Consider the following 23,932-nt stretch of genomic DNA (forward strand, 5'->3'; position numbering starts at 1 on the left):
CCTTCTCACGAGACCCTCGGTCCCCTAGTATTTCCGGAAGTTTATTTGTGTCTTCCTTCGTGAAAACAGAACCAAAGTATTTGTTCAATTGGTCTGCCATTTCTTTGTTCCCCATTATAAATTCACCTGAATCTGACTGCAAGGGATCTACGTTTGTCTTCACTAATCTTTTTCTCTTCACTTATCTATAGAAGCTTTTGCAGTCAGTTTTTATGTTCCCAGCAAACTTCCTCTCATACTCTATTTTCCCCCTCCTAATTAAACCCTTTGTCCTCCTCTGCTGAATTCTAAATTTCTCCCAGTCCTCAGGTTTGCTGCTTTTTATGGCTAATTTATATGCCTCCTCCTTGGATTTAACACTATCCTTAATTTCCCTTGTTAGCCACGGTTGAGCCACCTTCCCCGTTTTATTTTTACTCCAGACAGGGATGTACAATTGTTGAAGTTCATCCATGTGATCTTTAAATGTTTGCCATTGCCTATCCACCGTCAACCCTTTAAGTATCATTCGCCAGTCTATTCTAGCCAATTCACGTCTCATACCATCAAAGTTACCTTTCCTTAAGTTCAGGATCCTAGTCTCTGAATTAACTGTGTCACTCTCCATCTTAATAAAGAATTCTAGCATATTATGGTCACTCTTCCCCAAGGGGCCTCGCACAACAAGATTGCTAATTAGTCCTTTCTCATTACACATCACCCAGTCTATGATGACCAGCCCTCTAGTTGGTTCCTCGACATATTGGTCTAGAAAACCATCCCTAATACACTTCAGGAAATCCTCCTCCACTGTATTGCTACCAGTTTGGTTAACCCAATCTATATGTAGATTAAAGTCGCCCATGATAACTGCTGTACCTTTATTGCACGCATCCCTAATTTCTTGTTTGATGCTGTCCCCAACCTCACTACTACTGTTTGGTGGTCTGTACACAACTCCCACTCGCGTTTTCTGCCCTTTGGTGTTCCATAGCTCCACCCATACAGATTCCACATCATCCAAGGTAATGTCCTTTCTTACTATTGCATTAATTTCCTCTTTAACCAGCAACGCCTCCCCACCTCCTTTTCCTTTCTGTCTATCCTTCCTGAATGTTGAATACCCCTGGATGTTGAGTTCCCAGCCTTGGTCACCCTGGAGCCATGTCTCCGTGATGCCAATTATATCATATTCATTAATTGCTGCCTGTGCAGTTAATTTGTCCACCTTATTCAGATTACTCCTCGCACTGAGGCACAGAGCCTTCAGGCTTGTCTTTTTAACACCCTTTTGGAATTTTGCTCGAATGTGGCCCATTTTGCTTTTTGTCTTGGGTTTCTCTGCCCTCCACTTTTACTTTTCTTCTTTCTATCTTTTGCTTCTGCCCCCATTCTACTTCCCTGTGTCTCCCTGCATAGGTTCCCATCCCCCTGCCGTATTAGTTTAACTCCTCTCCAACAGCACGAGCAAACACTCCCCCTAGGACATTGGTTCCAGTCCTGCCCAGGTGCAGACCGTCCGGTTTGTACTGGTCCCACCTCCCCTAGAACCGGTTCCAATGTCCCAGGAATTTGAATCCCTCCCTTCTGCACCACTCCTCAAGCCACGTATTCATCTGAGCTATCCTGCGATTCCTACTCTGACTCGCACGTGGCACTGGTAGCAATCCTGAGATTACTACTTTTGAGGTCCTACTTTTTAATTTAGCTCCTAGCTCCTAGCTCCCTAAATTCGTTTTGTAGGACCTCATCCCGTTTTATTTACCTATATCGTTGGTACCTATATGCACCACAACAACTGGCTGTTCACCCTCCCCCTCCAAAATGTCCAGCGACCGCCCCGAGACATCCTTAACCCTTGCACTAGGGAGGCAACATACCATCCTGGAGTCTCGGTTGCGGCCGCAGAAACGCCTATCTATTCCCCTTACAATAGAATCCCCTATCACTATCGCTCTCCCACTCTTTTTCCTGCAGCAGAGCCAGCCACGGTAACCTGTCGCGCCCCGCCCCGCTGCCGATAAGGACGCCATCACCGCGCGCAGCGCCCCGAACCCTAACTCGGGGATCGCCCCCCTGACCCCGCGCCGGGCGATGACAGCGACAGCTCCAGGGGGCGAGAACTGAACGGCTGCTCGCGGGGCGCGAGTTAAAGGGGAGGCAGCAGCCATTGGAAAACAAAATCCGACCACTTTACCGAGCTTCCCGTTGCCGTTTCGGACGCGGGGTCCGCGTTGCGATTGGTCAGTCCAGCACTCTGCTTGAGTGCCAGGCTGTTGGCACGGCAACCCCTCTGCCCAGGGGTCCAGCGAGGACCATTTTTATACTGCACACCTTGCAGCTTGGGGCCCCCCCCCTTTAATTCAGGGAAGAGCCCCTCCTACACGGCCCGGTGCGTAGCGCTGTGCCCTGCGCCGCTCGCGCCCCAGACAGGAAGTGGAGCGCGTTACTTTGCGCTAGACTTCCTTTCCAGGGCGGTAACCCGAAGTTAGCGAGTGGGGCGAGAAGTCCATGCCGGGCGCAGAATGTCCCGCCTCCCGGATGTTCCTGCCCCCAAACAGAGCGCAACGGAATGTCTCCCCCTTGGAGTTTGGTTTGCAGAAATAATCCTGCTTTCCAAAACATCTTCACCCTGCAGCAAGGCGCCGTTATCAGCACGATACCAGCACTGCACCTCCCAGCTCCCCAAACTGTCGCAAGATAAACGCTATCAACATTCTCTATTTATGGTAGTTGGAGGGTTTCTCCAGTCTCCCGGATACAAGGACATACGCCTTCTCAGTATTTATATTTAGACCAAACGATCTGCTCGCTTCATTCGCTTTACATCTTCCGGGAAATTGCGGCATCAACAGGTTTGCACTGCCCATATTTATATAAACTGGGATCTCAGTAATTGGCTCCAGCATTACACTGACGAGTAGAGGCGATCGTGTCCAACCGGGGATTGTACAGCTGCAGCATAACTTCTACCGCCTTGCCTTGTATTCTAGTCCCTTCGGTATAGAGGCCAGCTTTCCACTGGCCTTTTTCATTATTTTCTGAACCTGGTCATGACATTTTAATGATCCCCTCAGTCTATTTGGACCGCCACTGTTTCTAGCCTTTCACCATTTAGAAAGTGCTCGATCCTTTTAGGTCCAAAGTGGATGATCTCACATTTGCCCACACTGAAATTCAGTTGCCACAGATTTGCCCAAATGAACGTCCAAAATCACCAAAGACAGATTATCTGACCATTGCTGCACTTGCTGTTTGTGGGCCCTCCCTGCATGTAAATTAGCTCCATAACACTTCAAAATAATTAGAGGGAACAATAATTAGGTACTATGTCAATGTAAGCTCAGTGGGCAACACTCTAACCTCTGAGTCACTAGGTTGTGAGTTCAAGTCCCACTCCAGAGATGCGAGCGCAAAATCAGTGCAGTGCTGAGGGAGTGCTGCACGGTCGGAGGGGCAGTACTGAGGGAGCGCCGCACTGTCGGAGGGGCAGTGCTGAGGGAGTGCTGCACAGTCGGAGGGGCAGTACTGAGGGAGTGCTGCACAGTTGGAGGGGCAGTACTGAGGGAGCGCTGCACTGTCGGAGGGGCAGTACTGAGGGAGTGTTACACTGTCTGAGGGGCAGTACTGAGGGAGTGCCGCACTGTCGGAGGGGCAGTACTGAGGGAGCGCTGCACTGTCGGAGGGGCAGTACTGAGGGAACGCTGCACTGTCGGAGGCCCCAGATTTCAGATGAGATGTTAAACCGAGGCCTGCTCTCAGGTGGAAGTAAAAGATCCCATGGCACTATTTCGAAGATCCATGTTGGAACAAACGAGATAGGTGGGAACAGGAAAGAGGTCCTGTTGAAGGAGCATCAACAGTTAGGAGCTAAATTAAATAGCAGGACCTCGAGGGTAATAATCTCTGGATTACTGCCTCAGTCACGTGCAAATTGGCATAGAAGCAGTCAGTTCAGGAGAATTAACACGTGGTGAAAGGGCTGGTGTGGGACAGAGTGGTTCCTTTTTATGGGACACTGGGACAAGTACTGGGACAGCAAGCTGTACCAACAGGATGGGCTCCACCTGAACCGTGTCCTCGTGGGAAGGGGAAATAGGGAGGTAACAAAGGCTTTAAACTAGTAAGATGGAGGGAGGGATCGACAAGATACATAACCAGCCCAAATATAAACCAAACAGGAAAGGAACGCCAAGGAAAGAGTAAAGTAAGGGAGGACATTGATGGCCAGGGAATAGAGTTATAGAACAGGAGAGTAAAAAGATGGTTAAAGATAAAGTGAAAGGAAATCCTATTAAAACGAGTTGAACTGTCTGTACAGCAAAGTACACAGTATCTGTAATAAACAGGAGCTGGAGGCAACCATGCATTGCGGGAACCAGACGTAGAATAGTGGTGGCTGGTATGCAACGGCCACCCCACGTTAAAGGGATTCACGCACAGGCATCTTCCGCCCTTTAAAATGTGTTCACCAGTCACCTGAGAACTCGTTTTTAGCGTGGAAACAAGTCATCCACGACCCCGAGGGGCTGCCGATGGTGATAGTGGGGATTACTGAGTCATGGCTGCAGAAAAATCAGCACTGGGAGTTAAACATTGCAGCTTATAACATATTTAGAAAAGTCAGAGAGGGAAAAAGGGGAGGTGGAGTAGCTGTTTTTATTAGAGATAACATAGTGGCAGTCGAAACAAGTTACGCAGCCATCAGCAAGATAAAAATAGAATCCAAATGGAGAGAGATAAAAGATAATATAGGACCAATCACACTAATAGGTGTAGTCTACAGACCAATAGTGGAAGGAGGTGGAGGAAGAAATATACAAACAAATTAGGGAAATAAGTTAAAAACATAGAATAATAATCATGGGGGATTTCAACTACCCAGATATTAATTGGACAGAAGAGGTAAGTAAAGGGGATAAGGGAATGGAGTTCCTACAATGTGTACAGGACTCCTTTCGAACCCAATATGTAAAAAGCCCAACAAGGGAGGCTTCGCTATTGGATCCAGTGATGGGGCATGAACCAGAGCAGATAAGAGAAGTAAAAGTAGGGGAACATCTAGGCAATATTGACCATAATATAATACGCTTTAAGGTAATAATTGAGAAGGGCATAAGTATGACGAAAACCAGGGTAATAGATTGGAGAAAAGCTGATTTTGAGAGGCTGAGAATTGAACTTGGGATAATAAAATGGGCAACAATATTGACAAACAGCAATGTAGAACAGCAATGGGAAACATTTAAAACGGTGTTCACAGAGTGCAGGAACAATATATTCCGCTAAATGGAAAGAACAAACTAAACACTAATGAGAATCCATGGACAAATAAAGCCATAAGGGAAGAATTGAGGGTAAGGAAAGAGGCAAACATTAAGTACATAGACAGCAGGGGAGTGCATGGTAAGGGAGAATACAAAAAGATTAGGAGAGAAGTCAAAAAAACAATTAGGAAGGCAAAGAGGAACTATGAAATTAAATTATCAAAGGAACATAAAACAAAATAGTAAAATATTTTTCAGGCACATCAATAAAAACGGAAGGTTGGGGATGGGAGTAGGGCCATTAAGGGATGGACAGGATAATACCACAGATAATGAGAGAGAGATAGCAGCAATAGTAAATAATTATCTTGCTTCGGTATTTACCAGGGAGATAGAACAGGTAGGCATGGCATTGGATGATGAGATTAGTAATGAGATAAATACATTAAAAATAAAAAGAGGGAATATATTAAATAAACCAATCAAACTCAGAAAATAAAACCCCAGGTTCGGATGAATTGCATCCACGCATTTTTAAATAATCCAGGGAAGAGATAGCAGAGGTATTACTACATATATTTAATAATTTGTTAGAATAAGTTGTAGTGCCAGAGGACTGGTGGATAGCTAACGTAATACCAATATTTAAGAAAGAAGGGAGATAGAACATGTCCAGGGATTTATAGACCAGTCACCAAAAATATAATAATGAATAGTCAACATGGATTTCAAAAGGGAAAGTCTCACTTGACCAACCTCATTGAATTTTTTGAAGAGGTAACAGAGAGAGTAGACAAGGGTAATGCAGTAGATGTAATATATTTAGATTTTCAAAAGACCTTCGATAAGGTACCCCATAATAGACTGATGAACAAGGTCAGAGAATGCGGAGTCAGGGGACAAGTAGCAGAATGGATCGCGAGCTGGCTTCAAGACAGAAAGCAGAGAGTAGGGGTAAAGGGCAGCTATTCACAGGGGCAGAAGGTGGGTCGTGGTGTTCCACAAGGATCAGTCCTGGGACCACTGTTCACAATTTATATTAACCATTTAGACTTTGGAATCAAAAACACAATTTCTAAATTTGTGGATGACATCAAATTGGGGGATAGTCAATACTGAGGAGGGCAAACAAATTACAGGGGGACATTAATAAACTTGCAGAATGGGCATATAATCGGCAAATGATGCTCAACACAGATAAATGTGAGATATTATATTTTGGTCGGGAGAATAGGGAGGTCACTTATTACTGGGAGGGTGTGAGTCTGGGTGGGGTAGAGGAACAAAGGGATCTCGGATACAAATACACACATCACTAAACGTTGTGACACAGGTTAGCAAGGCCATAAAAAGCAAACCAAGAACTAGGGTTTATTTCTAGAGGGATAGAATTGAAAAGTAGGGAAGTTATGCTAAACCTGTATCGAACCCTGGTTAGACCACACACGGAGCACTGCGTACAGTTCTGGTCGCCATATTATTAAAAGGATATAGAGGCACTGGAGAGGGTGCAGAGAAGATTTACAAGGATGATACCAGAAATGCGAGGGTATACATATCAGAAAAGGATGAACAGGCTGGGTCTCTTTTCTTTTTCAAAAAGAAGGCTGAGGTGTGATCTAATAGAGGTCTTTAAAATGATGGAAGGTTTTGATAGAGTGGATACAGAGAGAGTGTTTCCACTTGTGGGGAAGAGCATAACTAGAGGCCATCAATATCAGACAGTCACCGAGAAATCCAATGGGGAATTCAGGAGAAACCTCTTTACCCAGAGAGCGGTGAGAATGTGGAACTTGCTGCCACAGGGAGTGGTTGAGGCGAATAGTATCGATGCATTTAAGGGGAAGCTGGATAAACACATGGGGGAGAAAGGAATAGAAGGATATGGGGATAGGGTGAGATGGAGAGGGGGCTGGTGTGGAGCATAAACCCTGGCATGGAGTGGTGGGCCCAATGGCCTGTTCCTGTACACTCTCTGTAACTACCTCAATGAAGCTTCTTAGATGCGACACAAGATGGCGACACAAATCTTCCAACTTTTTGGGGTCCATTTAGGGTAGATTTTTAGCTTGACGTTAAATGGAAGTGAGAACCGTTGGGGTTTATGTCACGGGGGGCTGACCCTGAGTACAGGTTTACCCTCAGCTACCAAGCCCGACCCTGCCTGGCCCCGCAGTGTTAAAGTGTGCAACGAATACTCCCTGTACTTGTTGTAAATAGATCCTGTACAGAAATGGGTCTCAGTATTAACGGGCTGCAGCACGGAACTCGGGGATAACGGCAATCCCAGAAACCCCATTCCCAGAGAGAGTTCCATCGGACGGACTTTCATTTCTGCAAAACCCTGAAGGCAGTAATGGACCATTCCTTCATCGCAGAGTCACACAGCACAGCAGGAGGCCATTGGGCCCATCGTTCCTGTGCCGGCTCTGTGACAGAGCGACCCGATTAGTCCCACTCCCCGGCACATTGCTCTGAAGGTTGTGTTTGAATCTGCCTCCACCGCTCATTCAGGCAGCACGTTCCAGATCATAAACTCACTGTGTGGAATGTTCTCTCCTGGTCCCCCCTGCAGTTCCTTTGGCTGTTCCCCGAGATCCGTGTCCTGTGTCACCCGGCCTTCCTGCCAATGGAAACTGGAATGCTTCCCTGCTTTATTCCCGCCCGAGCTGCACTGCCAGGTTACCACTGGAAGGAGACTGGCCAGATGGCAGAGGCCAGATTTACCCTGGCCTGATAACCAACGACTGCAGGTTTTGGGTGCACTGATTTGGAGGAACTCCAAGATCAATCGAATTGCATTGAGGCACAATGAAAACCGAAACATTCTAGCTGGATGCCACTAGGAAAGGTTTGAAATTTAATCATACAAACCGTTTCAAGTCCTTGCCATGTCAAGCCATCACAGCGGCTGGATTTTCCAATGAATTACAGCCCTTTCAGGTGGACGCAAAAGATCCCACGGCACTATATCGAAGAGCAGGGGAGTTCTCCCCGGCGTCCTGAGCCAATATTTATCCCTCAATCAACATCACTGGTCAACCATGGCTCAGTGGGGATCACTCTCGCCTGGGAGTCAGGAGATCGTGCGTTCAAGTCCCACTCCAGAGACCCGAGCATATAAATCTAGGCCGACACTCCCAGTGCAGTACTGAGGGAGTGATGCACTGTAGGAGGGGCAGTATTGAGGCAGTGCTGCACTGTCGGTGGGGCAGTACTGAGGGAGTGCTGCACTGTCGGAGGGGCTGTACTGAGGGAGCACAGCACTGTCGGAGGGGCAGTACTGAGGGAGTGCCACACTGTCGGAGGGGCAGTACTGAGGGAGTGCCACACTGTCGGAGGGGCAGTACTGAGGGAGTGCCACACTGTCGGAGGGGCAGTACTGAGGGAGCGCCACACTGTCGGAGGGGCAGTACTGAGGGAGCGCTGCACTGTCGGAGGTCCCATCTTTCAGATGGGACGTTAAACCGAGGCCCCGTCTGCTCTCTCAAGTGGATGTAAAAGATCCCATGGCACTATTTTGAAGAAGAGCAGGGGAGTTATCCCTGGTGTCCTGGGGCCGATATTTATCCCTCAATCAACATCACTAAAACAGATTATCTGGTCATTATCACATTGCTGTGTGTGGGAGCTTGCTGTGCACACACTGGCTGCTGTGTTTCCTACATTACAACAGTGACTACATTCCAAAAGTACTTCGTTGGCTGTGATTGCTTTAGGATGCCCAGAGGTCGTGAAAAGCACTGTCGGAAAGCTCATTGTTAATTGTTCTAATTGCGATTCCATTACATGCACATTCTCTGGTGGTCGACATTACTAGTTCCAAAGTGCATTCACTGTTGTATTGTAGGCAAACATTGCAACTAATGTGCGCACAGCAAGCTCCCACGAACAGCAGCGAGAGAAATGAGCAGATAATTGTGGTGTTGGTTGAGGGATAAAGATTGGCCAGGGCACATCGTGAATAGAAGGATATGGGGATAGGGTGAGATGGAGAGGGGTGGGAGGGGGCTGGTGTGGAGCATAAACCCCGGCACGGAGCGGTGGGCCCAATGGCCTGTTCCCGTGCTGTGCGTTCGATGAAACAGCCACTTCTCCTTGGACACAAGAAGTGATCTCCAGGCAAATAATTCACAACTGTTGCATGAACTGAGTATTCAAACCACAGATAAGTACTCTCACAATTATACCTGGTCAGTGTCAGTCATGACTCAGTTATTATCTGCTCTCTCAGGTGGACGCAAAAGATCCCATGGCCACTATTTCAAAGAAGAGCAGGGGAGTTTTCCCCAGAGTCCTGGCCAATATTGATCCCTCAAACAACATCACTAAAAAAGATAAACTCTTTGCTGTCTGCAGGACCTTGCTGTGCAAAAATTATCTGCTGCCTTTCCTGCATTACAACAGTGACTGTACTGCAAAAAGTACTTCATTGGCTGTAAAGTGCTTTAGGATGTCTGGTGATCATGACAGGTGCTATATAAATGCAAGACTTCCTTTCTGCTCCCTCAGGTGGACGTAAAAGAGCCCAGGGCACTATTTCGAAGAAGAGCAGGTGAGTTATCCCTGATGTCCTGGGGCCAATATTTATCCCTCAAGCAACATAACGAAACACAGACAATCTGGTCATTATCACTTTGGGAGCTTGCTGTGCGCAAATTGGCTGCCGTGTTTCCCACATTACAACAGTGACCACACTTCAAAAAGTACTTCATTGGCTGTAATGGGATGTCCGATGGTCGTGAAAGGCGCTATATAAATGCAAGCTAAACCAGTAGTTTTTTGCCTCGATTGGGACCGTCTCTTGACATTCCGTGCTAGAAATGAGCTGGTTCAATAACAGAAGGACACAGGTATATGTCTTCTGCCGGCAGTTATAAAACAACCCAAATATTGGAGATTCTTTTAGTCCGACCAAAGCCAACTGCAGTCAGTCACTTTATCGGCACCACCGATCCAGCAGGAATGCCTAGATTTTATTTGGGCTCCTTTGTACTCTACCCTTTAAATATGGATCGCACAAATAAACTAAACGAGAACCAGAGGCTGCAACTAACGCGGCTCGGGAATAACATAAAAATGATGACAAGTTGGCTGACCTCTGAGAGTTGTGTGGAATCCGAATCATACTCGCACCAGGCCCAGCGGAACGCTGAGCCTCTCACCTTTGATGCGCACAATCTGGGCTCCGAACAGCAGGTTCTGGCCAGAGCAGTCGGCAAGGGATGTGGGACCTGCTTAACAACATAAGAAATAGGAGCAGGAGAAGGCCATTTGTCCCCTCGAGCCTGCACCCGCCATTCAACAAGATCACGGCTGATCTGATCCTGGTCTCAACTCCACTTCCCTGCCCGCTCCCCATAACATAGAAAATAGGTGCAGGAGTAGGCCATTCGGCCCTTCTAGCCTGCACCACCATTCAATGAGTTCATGGCTGATCATGCAACTTCAGTACCCCATTCCTGCTTTCTCTCCATACCCCTTGATCCCTTTAGCCGTAAAGGCCACATCTAACTCCCTTTTGAATATATTTAGTGAACTGGCCTCAACAACTTTCTGTGGTAGAGAATTCCACAGGTTCACCACTCTCTGGGTGAAGAAGTTTCTCCTCATCTCGGTCCTAAATGGCTTACCCCTTATCCTTAGACTATGAGCCCTGGTTCTGGACTTCCCCAACATTGGGAACATTCTTCCTGCATCTAACCTGTCCAGTCCCGTCAGAATCTTATGTTTCTAACCCTTTACTCCCTTATCGTTCAAAATTCTGTCTATCTCCATCTTAAACATATTCAATGACCCAGATCTCTGGGGCAGAAAATTCCAAAGATTCACCGCCCCCTCCCCCTCCCCCGCCCCCCTCAAGAGAAGAAATTCTTCTTCATTTCTGTTTTAAATGGGCGACCCCTTATTCTGAGACTATGCCCCCTAGTTCGAGATTCCCCCACGAGGGGAACTATCCTCTCTGCATCTACCCTGTCGAGCCCCCTCAGAATCTTATATGTTTCAATAAGATCACCTCTCATTCTTCTAAACTCCAATGTGTACAGGCCCAAAACTGCTCAACCTTTCCTCATATGACAATCCCTTCATCTCAGGAGTCAACCTAGTGAGCCTTCTCTGAACTGCTTCCAATGCAAGTATATCCTTCCTTAAATACGGAGACCAAAACTGTACGCAGTACTCCAGGTGTGGCCTCACTAATACCTTGTACAGTTGTAGCAGGACTTCTCTGCTTTTATACTCCATCCCCCTTGTAATAAAGGCCAATATTTCATGTGCCTTCCTGATTACTTGCTGTACCTGCATATTAACTGTGTGTTTCATGTACAAGGATCCCCAGGTCCCGCTGTACCACAGCATTTTGTATTCTCTCCCAATTTAAATAATCATTTGTTTTTTTATTTTTCCTACCAAAGTGTGGATAACCTCACATTTTCCCACATTATACTCCATCTGCCAAATGTTTGCCCACTCACTTAGCCTGTCTATATCCCTTTGCAGATTCTTTGTGTCCTCCTCACAACTTGCTTTCCCACCCATCTTTGTATCATCTTGCAGCAAACTTGGCTACATTACACTCGGTCCCTTCATCCAAGTCATTAATATAGATTGTAAATATTTGAGGCCCCAGCACTGATCCCTGTGGCACCCTACTAGTTACAGTTTACCAATCTGAAAATGGTCCATTTATCTCGACTCTCTGTTAGCTAGCCAATCCTCTATCCATGCTAATATAGTACCCCCAACCCTGTGAACTTTTATCTTGTGCAGTAACCTTTTATGTGGCACCTTATCAAATGCCTTCTGGAAATCCAAATACACCACATCCACTGGTTCCCCCTTATCCACCCTGCTCGTTACATCCTCAAAGAACTCCAGCAAATTTGTCAAACATGATTTCCCTTTCATAAAACCATGCTGACTCTGCTTGACTGCATTATGATTTTTCTAAATGTCCTGCTACTGGTTCCTTAATAATGGACTCCAGCATTTTTCCAATGACAGATGTTAGGTTAACTGGTCTGCAGTTTCCTGCTTTCTATCTCCCTCCTTTCTTAGTAGGGGCCTTACATTTGCGGTTTTCCAATCCACTGGGACCTCTCCAGAATCCAGGGAATTTTGGTAGATTACAACCAATGCATCCACTATCTTTGCAGCCACTGCTCTTAAGACCCTAGGATGTAAGCCCCTTGATTGTCAATTATTCGGATGCTTTTAGTGTCTTCTGCAGTGAAGACCGATACAAAATATTTGTTCAAAGTCTCTGCCACTTCCCTGTTTCCCATTATTAATTCCCCAATCTCAGCCTTTAACTTTAACTTTAACTACTCACTTCCGGTTTATGTACTTAGACCTGTAGAAGCTCTTACTGTCTATTTTTATATTTCTTGCTAGTTTACTCTGATAAAATATCTTCTCTCTCTATCATTGTTTTAGTTGTCCTTTGCTGGTTTCTAAAAATTTCCCAATCCTCTGGCCTTCCACTGTTCTTCACAACATTGTATGCCTTTGTTTTCAATTTAATACCATCCTTTACTTCCTTAGTTAGCCACGGGTGGTTCATCCTTCTCTTAGAGTCTTTCTCATTGGAATATATCTTTGCTGAGAGTTATGAAATATCTCCTTACATGTTTGCCACTGCTTTGTTACCATCTTATCACCCTCAAAGCCTCCCTGGTAAAGTGCGACATCACCACTAACACCTGGGAGTCCCTGGCCGCAGACCGCCCGAGGTGGAGAAAGTACATCCGGGAGGGTGTTGAGTTCTTCCAGTCTCAACGCAAAGAGCGTGAAGAGGTCAAGCGCAGACAGCGGAAGGAGCGCGCGGCAAACCAGCCCCACCCACCCCTTCCCTCGACGAATGTCTGTCCCACCTGTGACAGGGTCTGTGGCTCTCGTATCGGACTGTTCAGTCATCAAAGAACTCACTTTGGGAGTGGAAGCAACTCCTCCTCGATTCCGAGGGACTGCCTATGATGACTGTCTTACCCTTTAATCTATTTTCCCAGTCCACTTTAACCAACTCTGCCTTCATACCTTTGTAATTGCCTTTATTTAAGTTCAGGACACTATTTTAAGATTCACATTTCTCATCCTCAAACTGAATTTGAAATTCTACCATGCTATGATCACTCTTCCCAAGAGGATCCTTCACTATGAGATCATTAATTAATCCAGACTCATTACACATTACCAGATTTAAAATAGTCTGCTCCCTGGTTGACAATGAATTGTTCTAAGAAACCATCCCGGATACAATCTATGAATTCTTCCTCAAGGCTACTTTTGCCAATTTGATTTGTCCAATCAATATGAAGATTAAAATTGCCCATGATTATTGCCGTATTTTTCTTACCAGCCTCCATTATTTCTTCAGTGACGGGGATAGACTGGAGAAGCTGGGGTTGTTCTCCTTGGAGCAGAGAAGGTTGAGAGGAGATTTGATGGAGATGTTCAAAACCATGAGGGGTCTGGACAGAGTAGATCGAGAGAAACTGTTCCCATTGGTGGAAGGGTCGAGAACCAGAGTACACAGATTTAAGGTGATTGGCAGAAGAACCAAAGGCGACATGAGGACAAACATTTTTACGCAGCGAGTGGTTAGGATCTGGAATGCGCTGCCTGAGAGGGTGGGGGAGGAAGACTCCATCGTGGCTTTCAAAAGGGAGTTGGATACGTAGCTGAAGGGAAAGAAAAATATTGGCCAGGACACTGGGGATAATTCCCCTGCTCTTCTTCGAAATAGCGCCATGGGATCTTTTAGGTCCATCTGAGGGGGCAGACGGGCCCTCGGTTTAACGTCTCATCTGAAAGACGGCACCTCCGACAGTGCAGCGCTCCCTCAGTACTGCACTGGAGTGCCAGCTTAGATTTATGTGCTGAAGTCTCTGGACTGGGGCTCAAAGCCAAGAGAGACAGAGACAGAGAGAGAGGGAGGGAGAGAGAGAGAGAGAGAGAGGGAGAGGGAGACATACCCACTGAGCCACAGCTGACACTGAATGGTGGAGTGGGCTCGAAGGGCCTGCTCCAGCTCCTAATTCTTACATTCTTGTGTTACAAATTCCCATCGACAACTTAAAACAAAACCTTCATTAATTGCAGTCAAGTTTCAAAGCTGCTATGACCATCCTAAAACTCCGTGTCAATGGTCTTGCCCACAAATACCAGCTTTCCTTCGGCAGGTGAGGTTTCAACATGCGCATTAGAAACTTTTAATCCACAGAAATCCAAACTGCTGGAGTACAGCCTTGAACGTGGAGGGCACCGGGCGCGTTGTTTGTGGGTTTATTTGTTTATTTTTTCCCATTCCGAAATGCAGCTTGTGCTAAGTTGCTGGTGTTAAGGCCCGCGTCAGTGGCTGGCCCCACACCGATACAGAAACAGCCCACATCCTGGCAGGCTCAGGGACGGGAAACCGCAGGATGGCCGGCACGGGAAAGGAAACGGTTCACTCTGGAACCGCAGAGGTATCTGGGAGCTTGTCTACGCTGCTGGCCCGCCTCACACTTAGCCTAATATTTGCTCGCTTGGCACCCGCACTGCGTCACCAGGAGACACACACACACACACACACACACACACACACACACACGCGGAATCTCTGCAGTACGACAAACATTGCTGTCTCCAGCACGGAGAATTGTAGTTACAGACAGTTACACCGCACTTCTCGTGTTGATGAGGAACACTTTCTCCTCAAACTGTGATGCTGCATATCGACTCGAGAGGCCTTCCGAGCTGCTTTAAACTGCACGGTGCACGGTTTAACGCAGCTCGGAAAGCCTCCCGAGTCGATATGCAGCATCACAGTTGAGGAGGAAGTCCCACAACCTTCCTGGCTGCTCCTCAGCTGCATCACAACAGCAAACATTAATTGTGTTAACACTGGCAAACAGCCAAGTGCCCTCTTGGCTAATATTAGCAAGCACACGGCAGAAAGGAGAATAGTCAGGTACGAATAGAAAATTGCATCTCAGGCTAGGTGTGAACTAAATGGGTTCCGTCAGTAACCCCCTCCCACCCCCCGATCATTGCTGCCCTCAAGAGCAGTTGCAAGTACTGGTTAAAGATGCACTGCAGCAACTCGCCAAGGCTTCTCCGGCAGCACCTCCCAAACCCGCGACCTCTACCCCCTAGAAGGACAAGGGCAGCAGGCGCATGGGAACACCACCACCTCCACGTTCCCCTCCCAGTCACACACCATCCCGACCGGGAAATATATCGGCCGTTCCTTCATGGTCACTGGGTCACAATCCTGGAACTCCCTCCCTAACAGCACTGTGGGAGCACCTTCACCACACGGACTGCAGCGGTTCAAGAAGGCGGCTCACCACCACCTTCTCAAGGGGCGATTAGGGACGGGCAATAAATGCCGGTCTTGCCAGCGACGCCCACATCCCGGGAACGAATAAACAAAAAGAACATTTTATAGGCTGGGAGAGGGGCCCCAATTGAAAAATTGTTGACTTTTATTTTGAGAGACAAAATATATTTTCCTTTGTAGCTAAGTTGTAACACGCCAGAGAAGTGAAATGAAATGGGTGGGTGGAGAGGGGGCCTGGAGGGGCATAAGAATCAGGAGCAGGAGTCAGCCATTCGGCCCCTCGAGCCTGCTCCGCCATTCAGTAAAATCTTGGCTGATCTTCGACCTCAACTCCACTTTCCCACCTGATCCCCATATCCCGTAATATCCAAAGGAATGGCCAATGCTCTGTCAGTTTTCCCCCCACCCTCTCCCCCCCCCCACCCAGCCCCCTCCCTCCCCTCCCCACCCCCTCTACCCACCTCACCCCCTCCATCCCCCCCCCACCCCTCCACACCCTCACCCCTTCCCCACATACACAGCCCCCTCCCCCCCCACTCCAACCCAGCCCCTCTCCCCCACCCAGCCTCCTCCCCTCCCCACCCCCTCCCCTCCCCCACATACACAGCCCCCTCCCCCCCCACTCCAACCCAGCCCCTCTCCCCCACCCAGCCCCCTCCCCTCCCCACCCTCCCATCGGTCCTGGACAATTGAGCAATCAGAACAGTGGTCTTATCACATGCTTGACTTTGACCAATGGTACTGCTGGATAGTTTGCCTTGATCGACAATAAAGTTACAACAACAACTTGTATTTATACAGCGCCTTCAAAGTCGTAAAACACCCCAAGATGCTTCACAGCAGCAATTCTCAGACACAATTTGACACCAAGCCACATAAGGAGATATTAGGACAGGTGACCAAAAGCTTGGTCACTGAGGAAGGCTTTAAGGAACGCCTTAAAAAGGAGGAGAGAGGGGCGGAGAGGTTTAGGGACGGAGTTCCAGAGATTAGGGTCCCAGGCAGCTGAAGGCACGGCCACCAATGGTGGGGCGATGAAAATTGGGGCTGCACAAGAGGCTAGAATTGGAGGAGCGCAGAGATTTTGGGAGGGTTGTAGGGCTGGAGGAGGGGGAGAGATGGGGCAGGGGGGGGGCGCGAGGACACGTAGGGGTTTGAACACAAGGATGGGAATTGAGCCAAACGAATTCTCGGCAGGAGGGCATAGATCCACACCACGTAGATAGCGTGACCCGTGCGGTTTCCTCAATATGTGGCCACACTGGTACTGGAGACTGGTATTTGCTCAAAAGGGAACGAGATCAAAGCACGAGAACAGCAATCCTGCTCTCCAATTTAACTGGCATCAAATCCCTTTTCCAGGAAGGAACATATTTATAGAACACTGCACGAACCGATCCAATTTAAAGATGATGAATGATAGCCCGTCTGTCAGCAACATGTGATATTCATTACTGGAAAAGAACAAACGTTCGGGCCAGAACTGGAATTCGTGATCCTTTAGCACCTTCCCTGCTCCAAAATCAAAACCCTAAAAATAAGACTTTTCGAAACATATTGAAACCGTAAATAAAATAAGCCAACCTATCCGATGATCCCTTGAATTTTTTTTTGGCCCCTTTAAAAGCCTGCGCGGGCCATTCAAAATTCCGCGTGTGTGTGTTTTGTCGCTTTAAAAGCCGTCTCCCTGGCTGCGCGGGACCCATGAAGGGCGTGTGTCCATGCAGCTGGAAGGGAACCTCTCCCAATATTTGTAGAGCGAGCTTAGCACATGGGGAATTTCAGTGCTCTCGCATCTGATCACCATTCTCCCTTTTCCCTCAGCCTTGCCAAATACGGGGCATCACGTGCCACAAATGTCAACATAATTTTGGATCCATATACTATTTTAGTCATGTCGTTAAAAGAATAAATAAAAGTAGATCGGTTATGTAAACTGCTACAGCCTGTACACAAAACGATCGCTAATGGTATGGCAAACATTAGTAGTTACGATGAACTGCCCTCGGAGGGATTTCTTTTCTCTATTATTCGTTCCTGGGATGAAGATGTCGCTGGCAAAATTGGCAATTAAGAACATAAGAAATAGGAGCAGGAGTCGACCATTAGGCCCCTCGAGCCTGCTCCGCCATTCAATGCGATCATGGCTGATCTGATCATGGACTCAGCTCCACTTCCCCGCCCGCTCCCCATAACCCTTTATTCCCTTATCGCTCAAAAATCTGTCTCTCTCCGCCTTAAATATATTCAATGACCCAGCCTCCACAGCTCTCTGGGGCAGAGAATTCAACAGATTCACAACCCTCTGAGAGAAGAAATTCCTCCTCATCTCAGTTTTAAATGGGCGGCCCCTTATTCTGAAACTATGCCCCTAGTTCTAGATTTCCCCCACAAGGGAAAACATCCTCTCTGCATCCACCCTGTCAAGCCCCCTCAGAATCTTATATGTTTCAATAAGATCATCTCTCATTCTTCTAAGTATAGGCTCAAACTTTCTTCAAAAGACAACCCCTTCATCTCAACTGCCTCTGAACTGCCTCCAATGCAAGTATATCCTTCCTTAAATACGGAGACCAAAACTGTACGCAGTACTCCAGGTGTGGCCTCACCAACGACCTGTACAGTTGTAGCAGGACTTCCCTACTTTTATTTATTGCCCATACCTAATTGCCCCTTGAGAAGGTGGTGGTGAGCCGCCTTCTTGAACTGCAGAGGGCAGTTAAGAGTCAACCACATTGCTGTGTGTCTGGAGTCACATATAGGCCAGACCGGGTAAGGGCGGCAGATTTCCCTCCCTGAAGGACATCAGTGAACCAGATGGGTTTTTACAACAATCAGGCAGTTACACGGTCACCATTACTGATACTAGCATTTTATTGCAGATTTATTTAATTAACTGAATTTAAATTCCCCAGCTGCCGTGGTGGGATTTGAACTCATGTCTCTGGATCATTAGTCCAGGGTTTGGATTACTGGTCCAGTGACATAACCACTACGCTACTGCACCCCTAAAGTTAAAGCACATGGGATTGGGGGTAGTGTGCTGACATGGATTGAGAACTGGTTGTCAGACAGGAAGCAGAGTAGGAGTAAATGGGTACTTTTCAGAATGGCAGGCAGTGACTAGTGGGGTACCGCAAGGTTCTGTGCTGGGGCCCCAGCTGTTTACACTGTACATTAATGATTTAGACGAGGGGATTAAATGTAGTATCTCCAAATTTGCGGATGACACTAAGTTGGGTGGCAGTGTGAGCTGCGAGGAGGATGCTATGAGGCTGCAGAGTGACTTGGATAGGTTAGGTGAGTGGGCAAATGCATGGCAGATGAAGTATAATGTGGATAAATGTGAGGTTATCCACTTTGGTGGTAAAAACAGAGAGACAGACTATTATCTGAATGGTGACAGATTAGGAAAAGGGGAGGTGCAACGAGGCCTGGGTGTCATGGTACATCAGTCATTGAAGGTTGGCATGCAGGTACAGCAGGCGGTTAAGAAAGCAAATGTCTTGTTGGCCTTGATAGCGAGGGGATTTGAGTACAGGGGCAGGGAGGTGTTACTACAGTTGTACAGGGCCTTGGTGAGGCCACACTTGGAGTATTGTGTACAGTTTTGGTCTCCTAACTTGAGGAAGGACATTCTTGCTATTGAGGGAGTGCAGCAAAGATTCACCAGACTAATTCCCGGGATGGCAGGACTGACATATCAAGAAAGACTGGATCAACTGGGCTTGTATTCACTGGAGTTCAGAAGAATGAGAGGGGATCTCATAGAAATGTTTAAAATTCTGATGGGTTTAGACAGGTTAGATGCAGGAAGAATGTTCCCAATGTTGGGGAAGTCCAGAACCAGGGGTCACAGTCTAAGGATAAGGGGTAAGCCATTTAGGACCGAGATGAGGAGAAACTTCTTCACCCAGAGAGTGGTGAACCTGTGGAATTCCCTACCGCAGAAAGTTGTTGAGGCCAATTCACTAAATATATTCAAAAAGGAGTTAGATGTAGTCCTTACTACTAGGGGGATCAAGGGGTATGGCGAGAAAGCAGGAATGGGGTACTGAAGTTGCATGTTCAGCCATGAACACATTGAATGGCCCACTCCTGCACCTATTTTCTATGTTTCTAAACTGCTGCAACAGAGGATAGCAGAGGCGAGATCATCATCATCATAGGCAGTCCCTCGGAATCGAGGAAGACTTGCTTCCACTCCTGAAGTGAGTTTTTTGGTGTCTGAACAGTCCAATACGAGAACCACAGTCCCTGTCACAGGTGGGACAGACAGTGGCTGAGGGAAGGGGTGGGTGGGACTGGTTTGCTGCACGCTCCTTCCGCTGCCTGCGCTTGATTTCTGCATGCTCTCGGCGACGAGACTCGAGGTGCTCAGCGCCCTCCCGGATGCACTTCCTCCACTTAGGGCGGTCTTTGGCCAGGGACTCCCAGGTGTCAGTGGGGATGTTGCACTTTATCAGGGAGGCCTTGAGGGTGTCCTTGTAACGTTTCCTCTGCCCACCTTTGGCTCGTTTGCCGTGAAGGAGTTCCGAGTAGAGCGCTTGCTTTGGGAGTCTCATGTCTGTTATGCGGACAATGTGGCCTGCCCAGCGGAGCTGGTCGAGTGTGGTCAGTGCTTCAATGCTGGGGATGTTGGCCTGGTCGAGGACACTAATGTTGGTGCGTCTGTCCTCCCAGGGGATTTGTAGGATCTTGCGGAGACATCGTTGGTGGTATTTCTCCAGCGACTTGAGGTGAGAAAGGTCAGCATGGAACACAGTACAGAGTTTCAACAGTCTGCCATGTGGGACCTTATCAAAAGCTTTGCTAAAATCCATATACACTACATCGTACACACTACCCTCATTGACCCTCCTGGTTACCTCCTCGAAAAATTCAATCAAGTTCGTCAAACATGACCTTCCATTAACAAATCCATGCTGACTGTCCTTGATTAGTCCATTTCTTTCTAAATAAAGATTTATTCTGTCCTTCAGGACTTTTTCCAATAATTTGAGGTTAGGCTGACTGGCCTGTAATTACTCGGCCTATCCCTTTCTCCCTTTTTAAACAACGGTATCACATTAGCAGTCCTCCAGTCCTCTGGCACCACACCTGTAGCCAGAGAGGACTGGAAAATGATGGTCAGAGCCATCTCTTAAAGTGCCGTAACCTACAGGATTACGGACCGAGAGCTGGAAAGTGGGATTAGGCTGGGTAGCTCTTGGTCGGCCGATGCGGACACGATGGGCCGAATGGCCTCCGACCGTGCTGTAAATTTCTATGATTCTATGCACAGATTTCCATTCTTACCGGCCACACTTCACTGTGGAAACTCACCTCTTATTGAAATACGTTGAATTCTCCCTCCTTTTTGTAAACCCAATGGGTAAAAGTTTCAGGTCGATGTTGTATTTACGGGCTCGATTTTTCATAAAGTTCAGCTGCAAGGAGAAAGGATGCGGTCAGCAAATCACAGGAGGACATTTTCGACAGAACCCATCGCTGCAAACCACAATACTGCGCGAGACTGAAGTGAATGCACAAACAGGGGCGAGTGTGGGGGGTCGCTGGATCAACCTGCCTGCTGCCGCTAGTTATTGCCAACTGCTGGGGTTCGGGGGGAAATCTGGGGTCAATTTATGGGAAATTCCACCCCACAGCCACAAGGCCACAGGAGACCAGGGGGACGATTAAGAAGTTTGCAAATGCTCCAAAGATTGATAATGAGGAAGAAAGCTGTGGACTGCAAGGGAGATATCGATGAACTGGTCAGGGGGGCAGAACAGGGGCAAATGGAATTCAATCTGGAGAAGTGTGAGGTAATGCATGTGGGCAGGGCCAACAAGGTAAGAGAAAACACTGTGGGCTCAAATTTCCACAATCACCTGCACCCTTCTTTTGACGTGCGCCACTTTAAAAAAAATCTCCAAGTTCCCCCAAAGTTCCCCGCGTTGGGGGTAATTCAATTTTTTTAAACCTCATTGCGGGTGTAACCTACAACCCACGCCAATTCTGGCCTTTTAAGCAAGTTAGGACAACTACATTTTACTCCAATTTTTCTTAACACGGCGGGGTGGGGGGGGGGTAGGGAAAGAGAGGGGCGGGGGAGAGAGAGAGAGAGAGGGCGGGGGAGGGGGAGAGAGGGCGGGTGGGGGAGGCAGAGGGTGGGGGCGAGGGAGGGGGAGGGGGAGGAGGTGGGGGAGGGGAGAGCGAGGAGGTGGGCAGACGGCGGGGGAAGGCAGAGCGAGGGGGACAGGAGAGCGAGGCGGGGATGAGGGAGGGGCGAGGGGGAGGGGAGAGCGAGGGGGACGGGAGAGCGAGGCGGGGATGAGGGAGGGGCGAGGGGAAGGGGAGAGCGAGGGGGACGGGAGAGCGAGGCGGGGATGAGGGAGGGGCGAGGGGGAGCGGGTGAGGGCGAGGGAGGGGGAGGGGGAGGAGGGGAGAGCGAGGAGGTGGGCAGAGGGCGGGGGAAGGCAGAGCGAGGGGGACGGGAGAGCGAGGCGGGGATGACGGAGGGGCAAGGGGGAGCGGGTGAGGGGTGGGGGCGAGGGAGGGGGAGGGGGAGGAGGCGGGGTGGGTGAGGGGCGGGGAAGTGGGCGGGGGAGGGGAATGGGAGAGGGTGGGGGGGTGGGAGTGCGAGGGGAGAGGAGAGAGCGAGGGGGAGGGGAGAAGGCGGGGGAAGGGAGAGCGAGGGGGGGGATGAGGGAGGGGCGAGGGGGAGCGGGTGAGGGGTGGGGGCGAGGGAGAGGGAGGGGGAGGAGGGGAGAGCGAGGAGGTGGGCAGAGGGCGGGGGAAGGCAGAGCGAGGGGGAGGGCAGAGCGAGGGGGAGGGCAGAGCGAGGGAGACGGGAGAACGAGGGGGATGGGAGAACGAGGCGGGGATGAGGAAGGGGCGAGGGGGAGCGGGTGAGGGGTGGGGGCGAGGGAGGGGGAGGGGGAGGAGGCGGGGGAGGGGAGAGCGAGGAGGTGGGCAGAGGACGGGGGAAGGCAGAGCGAGGGGGATGGGAGAACGAGGGGGACGGGAGAGCGAGGCGGGGATGAGGGAGGGGCGAGGGGGAGCGGGTGAGGGGTGGGGGCGAGGGAGGGGGAGGGGGAGGAGGCGGGGTGGGTGAGGGGCGGGGAAGTGGGCGGGGGAGGGGAATGGGAGAGGGTGGGGGATGGGAGTGCGAGGGGGAGGGGAGAGGGCGGGGGAGGGGAGAGTGAGGGGGAGGGGAGAGCGAGGGGGAGGGTAGAGGGAGGGCGAGGGGGAGGGGAGAGCGAGGGGGAGGGGAGAGGGAGAGCGAGGGGGAGGGGAGAGCGAGGGGGAGAGGGAGGGGAGAGCGAGGGGGAGAGGGAGAGGGAGAGAGGGGAGAGCGAGGGGGAGGGGAGAGGGAGAGCGAGGGGGAGGGGAGAGGGAGAGCGAGGGGGAGGGGAGAGGGAGGGCGAGGGGGAGGGGAGAGGGAGAGCGAGGGGGAGGGGAGAGCGAGGGGGAGGGGAGAGGGAGAGCGAGGGGGAGAGGGGAGAGCGAGGGGGAGAGGGAGAGGGAGAGAGGGGAGAGCGAGGGGGAGGGGAGAGGGAGAGCGAGGGGGAGGGGAGAGGGAGAGCGAGGGGGAGGGGAGAGGGAGAGCGAGGGGGAGGGGAGAGGGAGAGCGAGGGGGAGGGGAGAGGGAGAGCGAGGGGGAGGGGAGAGGGAGAGCGAGGGGGAGGGGAGAGGGAGAGCGAGGGGGAGGGGAGAGGGAGAGCGAGGGGGAGGGGAGAGGGAGAGCGAGGGGGAGGGGAGAGGGAGAGCGAGGGGGAGGGGAGAGGGAGAGCGAGGGGGAGGGGAGAGGGAGAGCGAGGGGGAGGGGAGAGGGAGAGCGAGGGGGAGGGGAGAGGGAGAGCGAGGGGGAGGGGAGAGGGAGAGCGAGGGGGAGGGGAGAGGGAGAGCGAGGGGGAGGGGAGAGGGAGAGCGAGGGGGAGGGGAGAGGGAGAGCGAGGGGGAGGGGAGAGGGAGAGCGAGGGGGAGGGGAGAGGGAGAGCGAGGGGGAGGGGAGAGGGAGAGCGAGGGGGAGGGGAGAGGGAGAGCGAGGGGGAGGGGAGAGGGAGAGCGAGGGGGAGGGAGAGGGAGAGCGAGGGGTGGGGAGAGGGAGAGCGAGGGGGGGGGAGAGGGAGAGCGAGGGGGAGGGGAGGGAGAGGGGAGGAGGAGAGCGAGGGGGAGAGCGAGGGGGAGGGGAGAGGGAGAGCGAGGGGGAGGGGAGAGGGAGAGCGAGGGGAGAGGGAGAGCGAGGGGGAGGGGAGAGGGAGAGCGAGGGGGAGGGGAGAGGGAGAGCGAGGGGGTGGGGAGAGGGAGAGCGAGGGGGTGGGGAGAGGGAGAGCGAGGGGGAGGGGAGAGGGAGAGCGAGGGGAGGGAGAGGGAG

At 50.1% G+C, this 23,932-nt stretch overlaps 1 protein-coding gene across 1 annotated transcript in view; it reads right to left on the bottom strand.

Annotated features, from left to right (window-relative positions):
• The window catches only part of znhit6 (zinc finger HIT-type containing 6), a 110,164-nt gene that overhangs the window by 74,852 nt on the left and 11,380 nt on the right, over positions 1–23,932 (bottom strand). The window contains exon 5 of the mRNA XM_070885957.1: positions 20,896–20,999. Within this exon, the coding sequence (XP_070742058.1) occupies positions 20,896–20,999 (104 nt within the window). The remainder of the gene's footprint in view (positions 1–20,895; positions 21,000–23,932) is intronic.

This window comes from Pristiophorus japonicus, chromosome 8, assembly GCF_044704955.1.
Source record: "Pristiophorus japonicus isolate sPriJap1 chromosome 8, sPriJap1.hap1, whole genome shotgun sequence".
Taxonomy (NCBI): Eukaryota; Metazoa; Chordata; class Chondrichthyes; family Pristiophoridae; genus Pristiophorus; species Pristiophorus japonicus.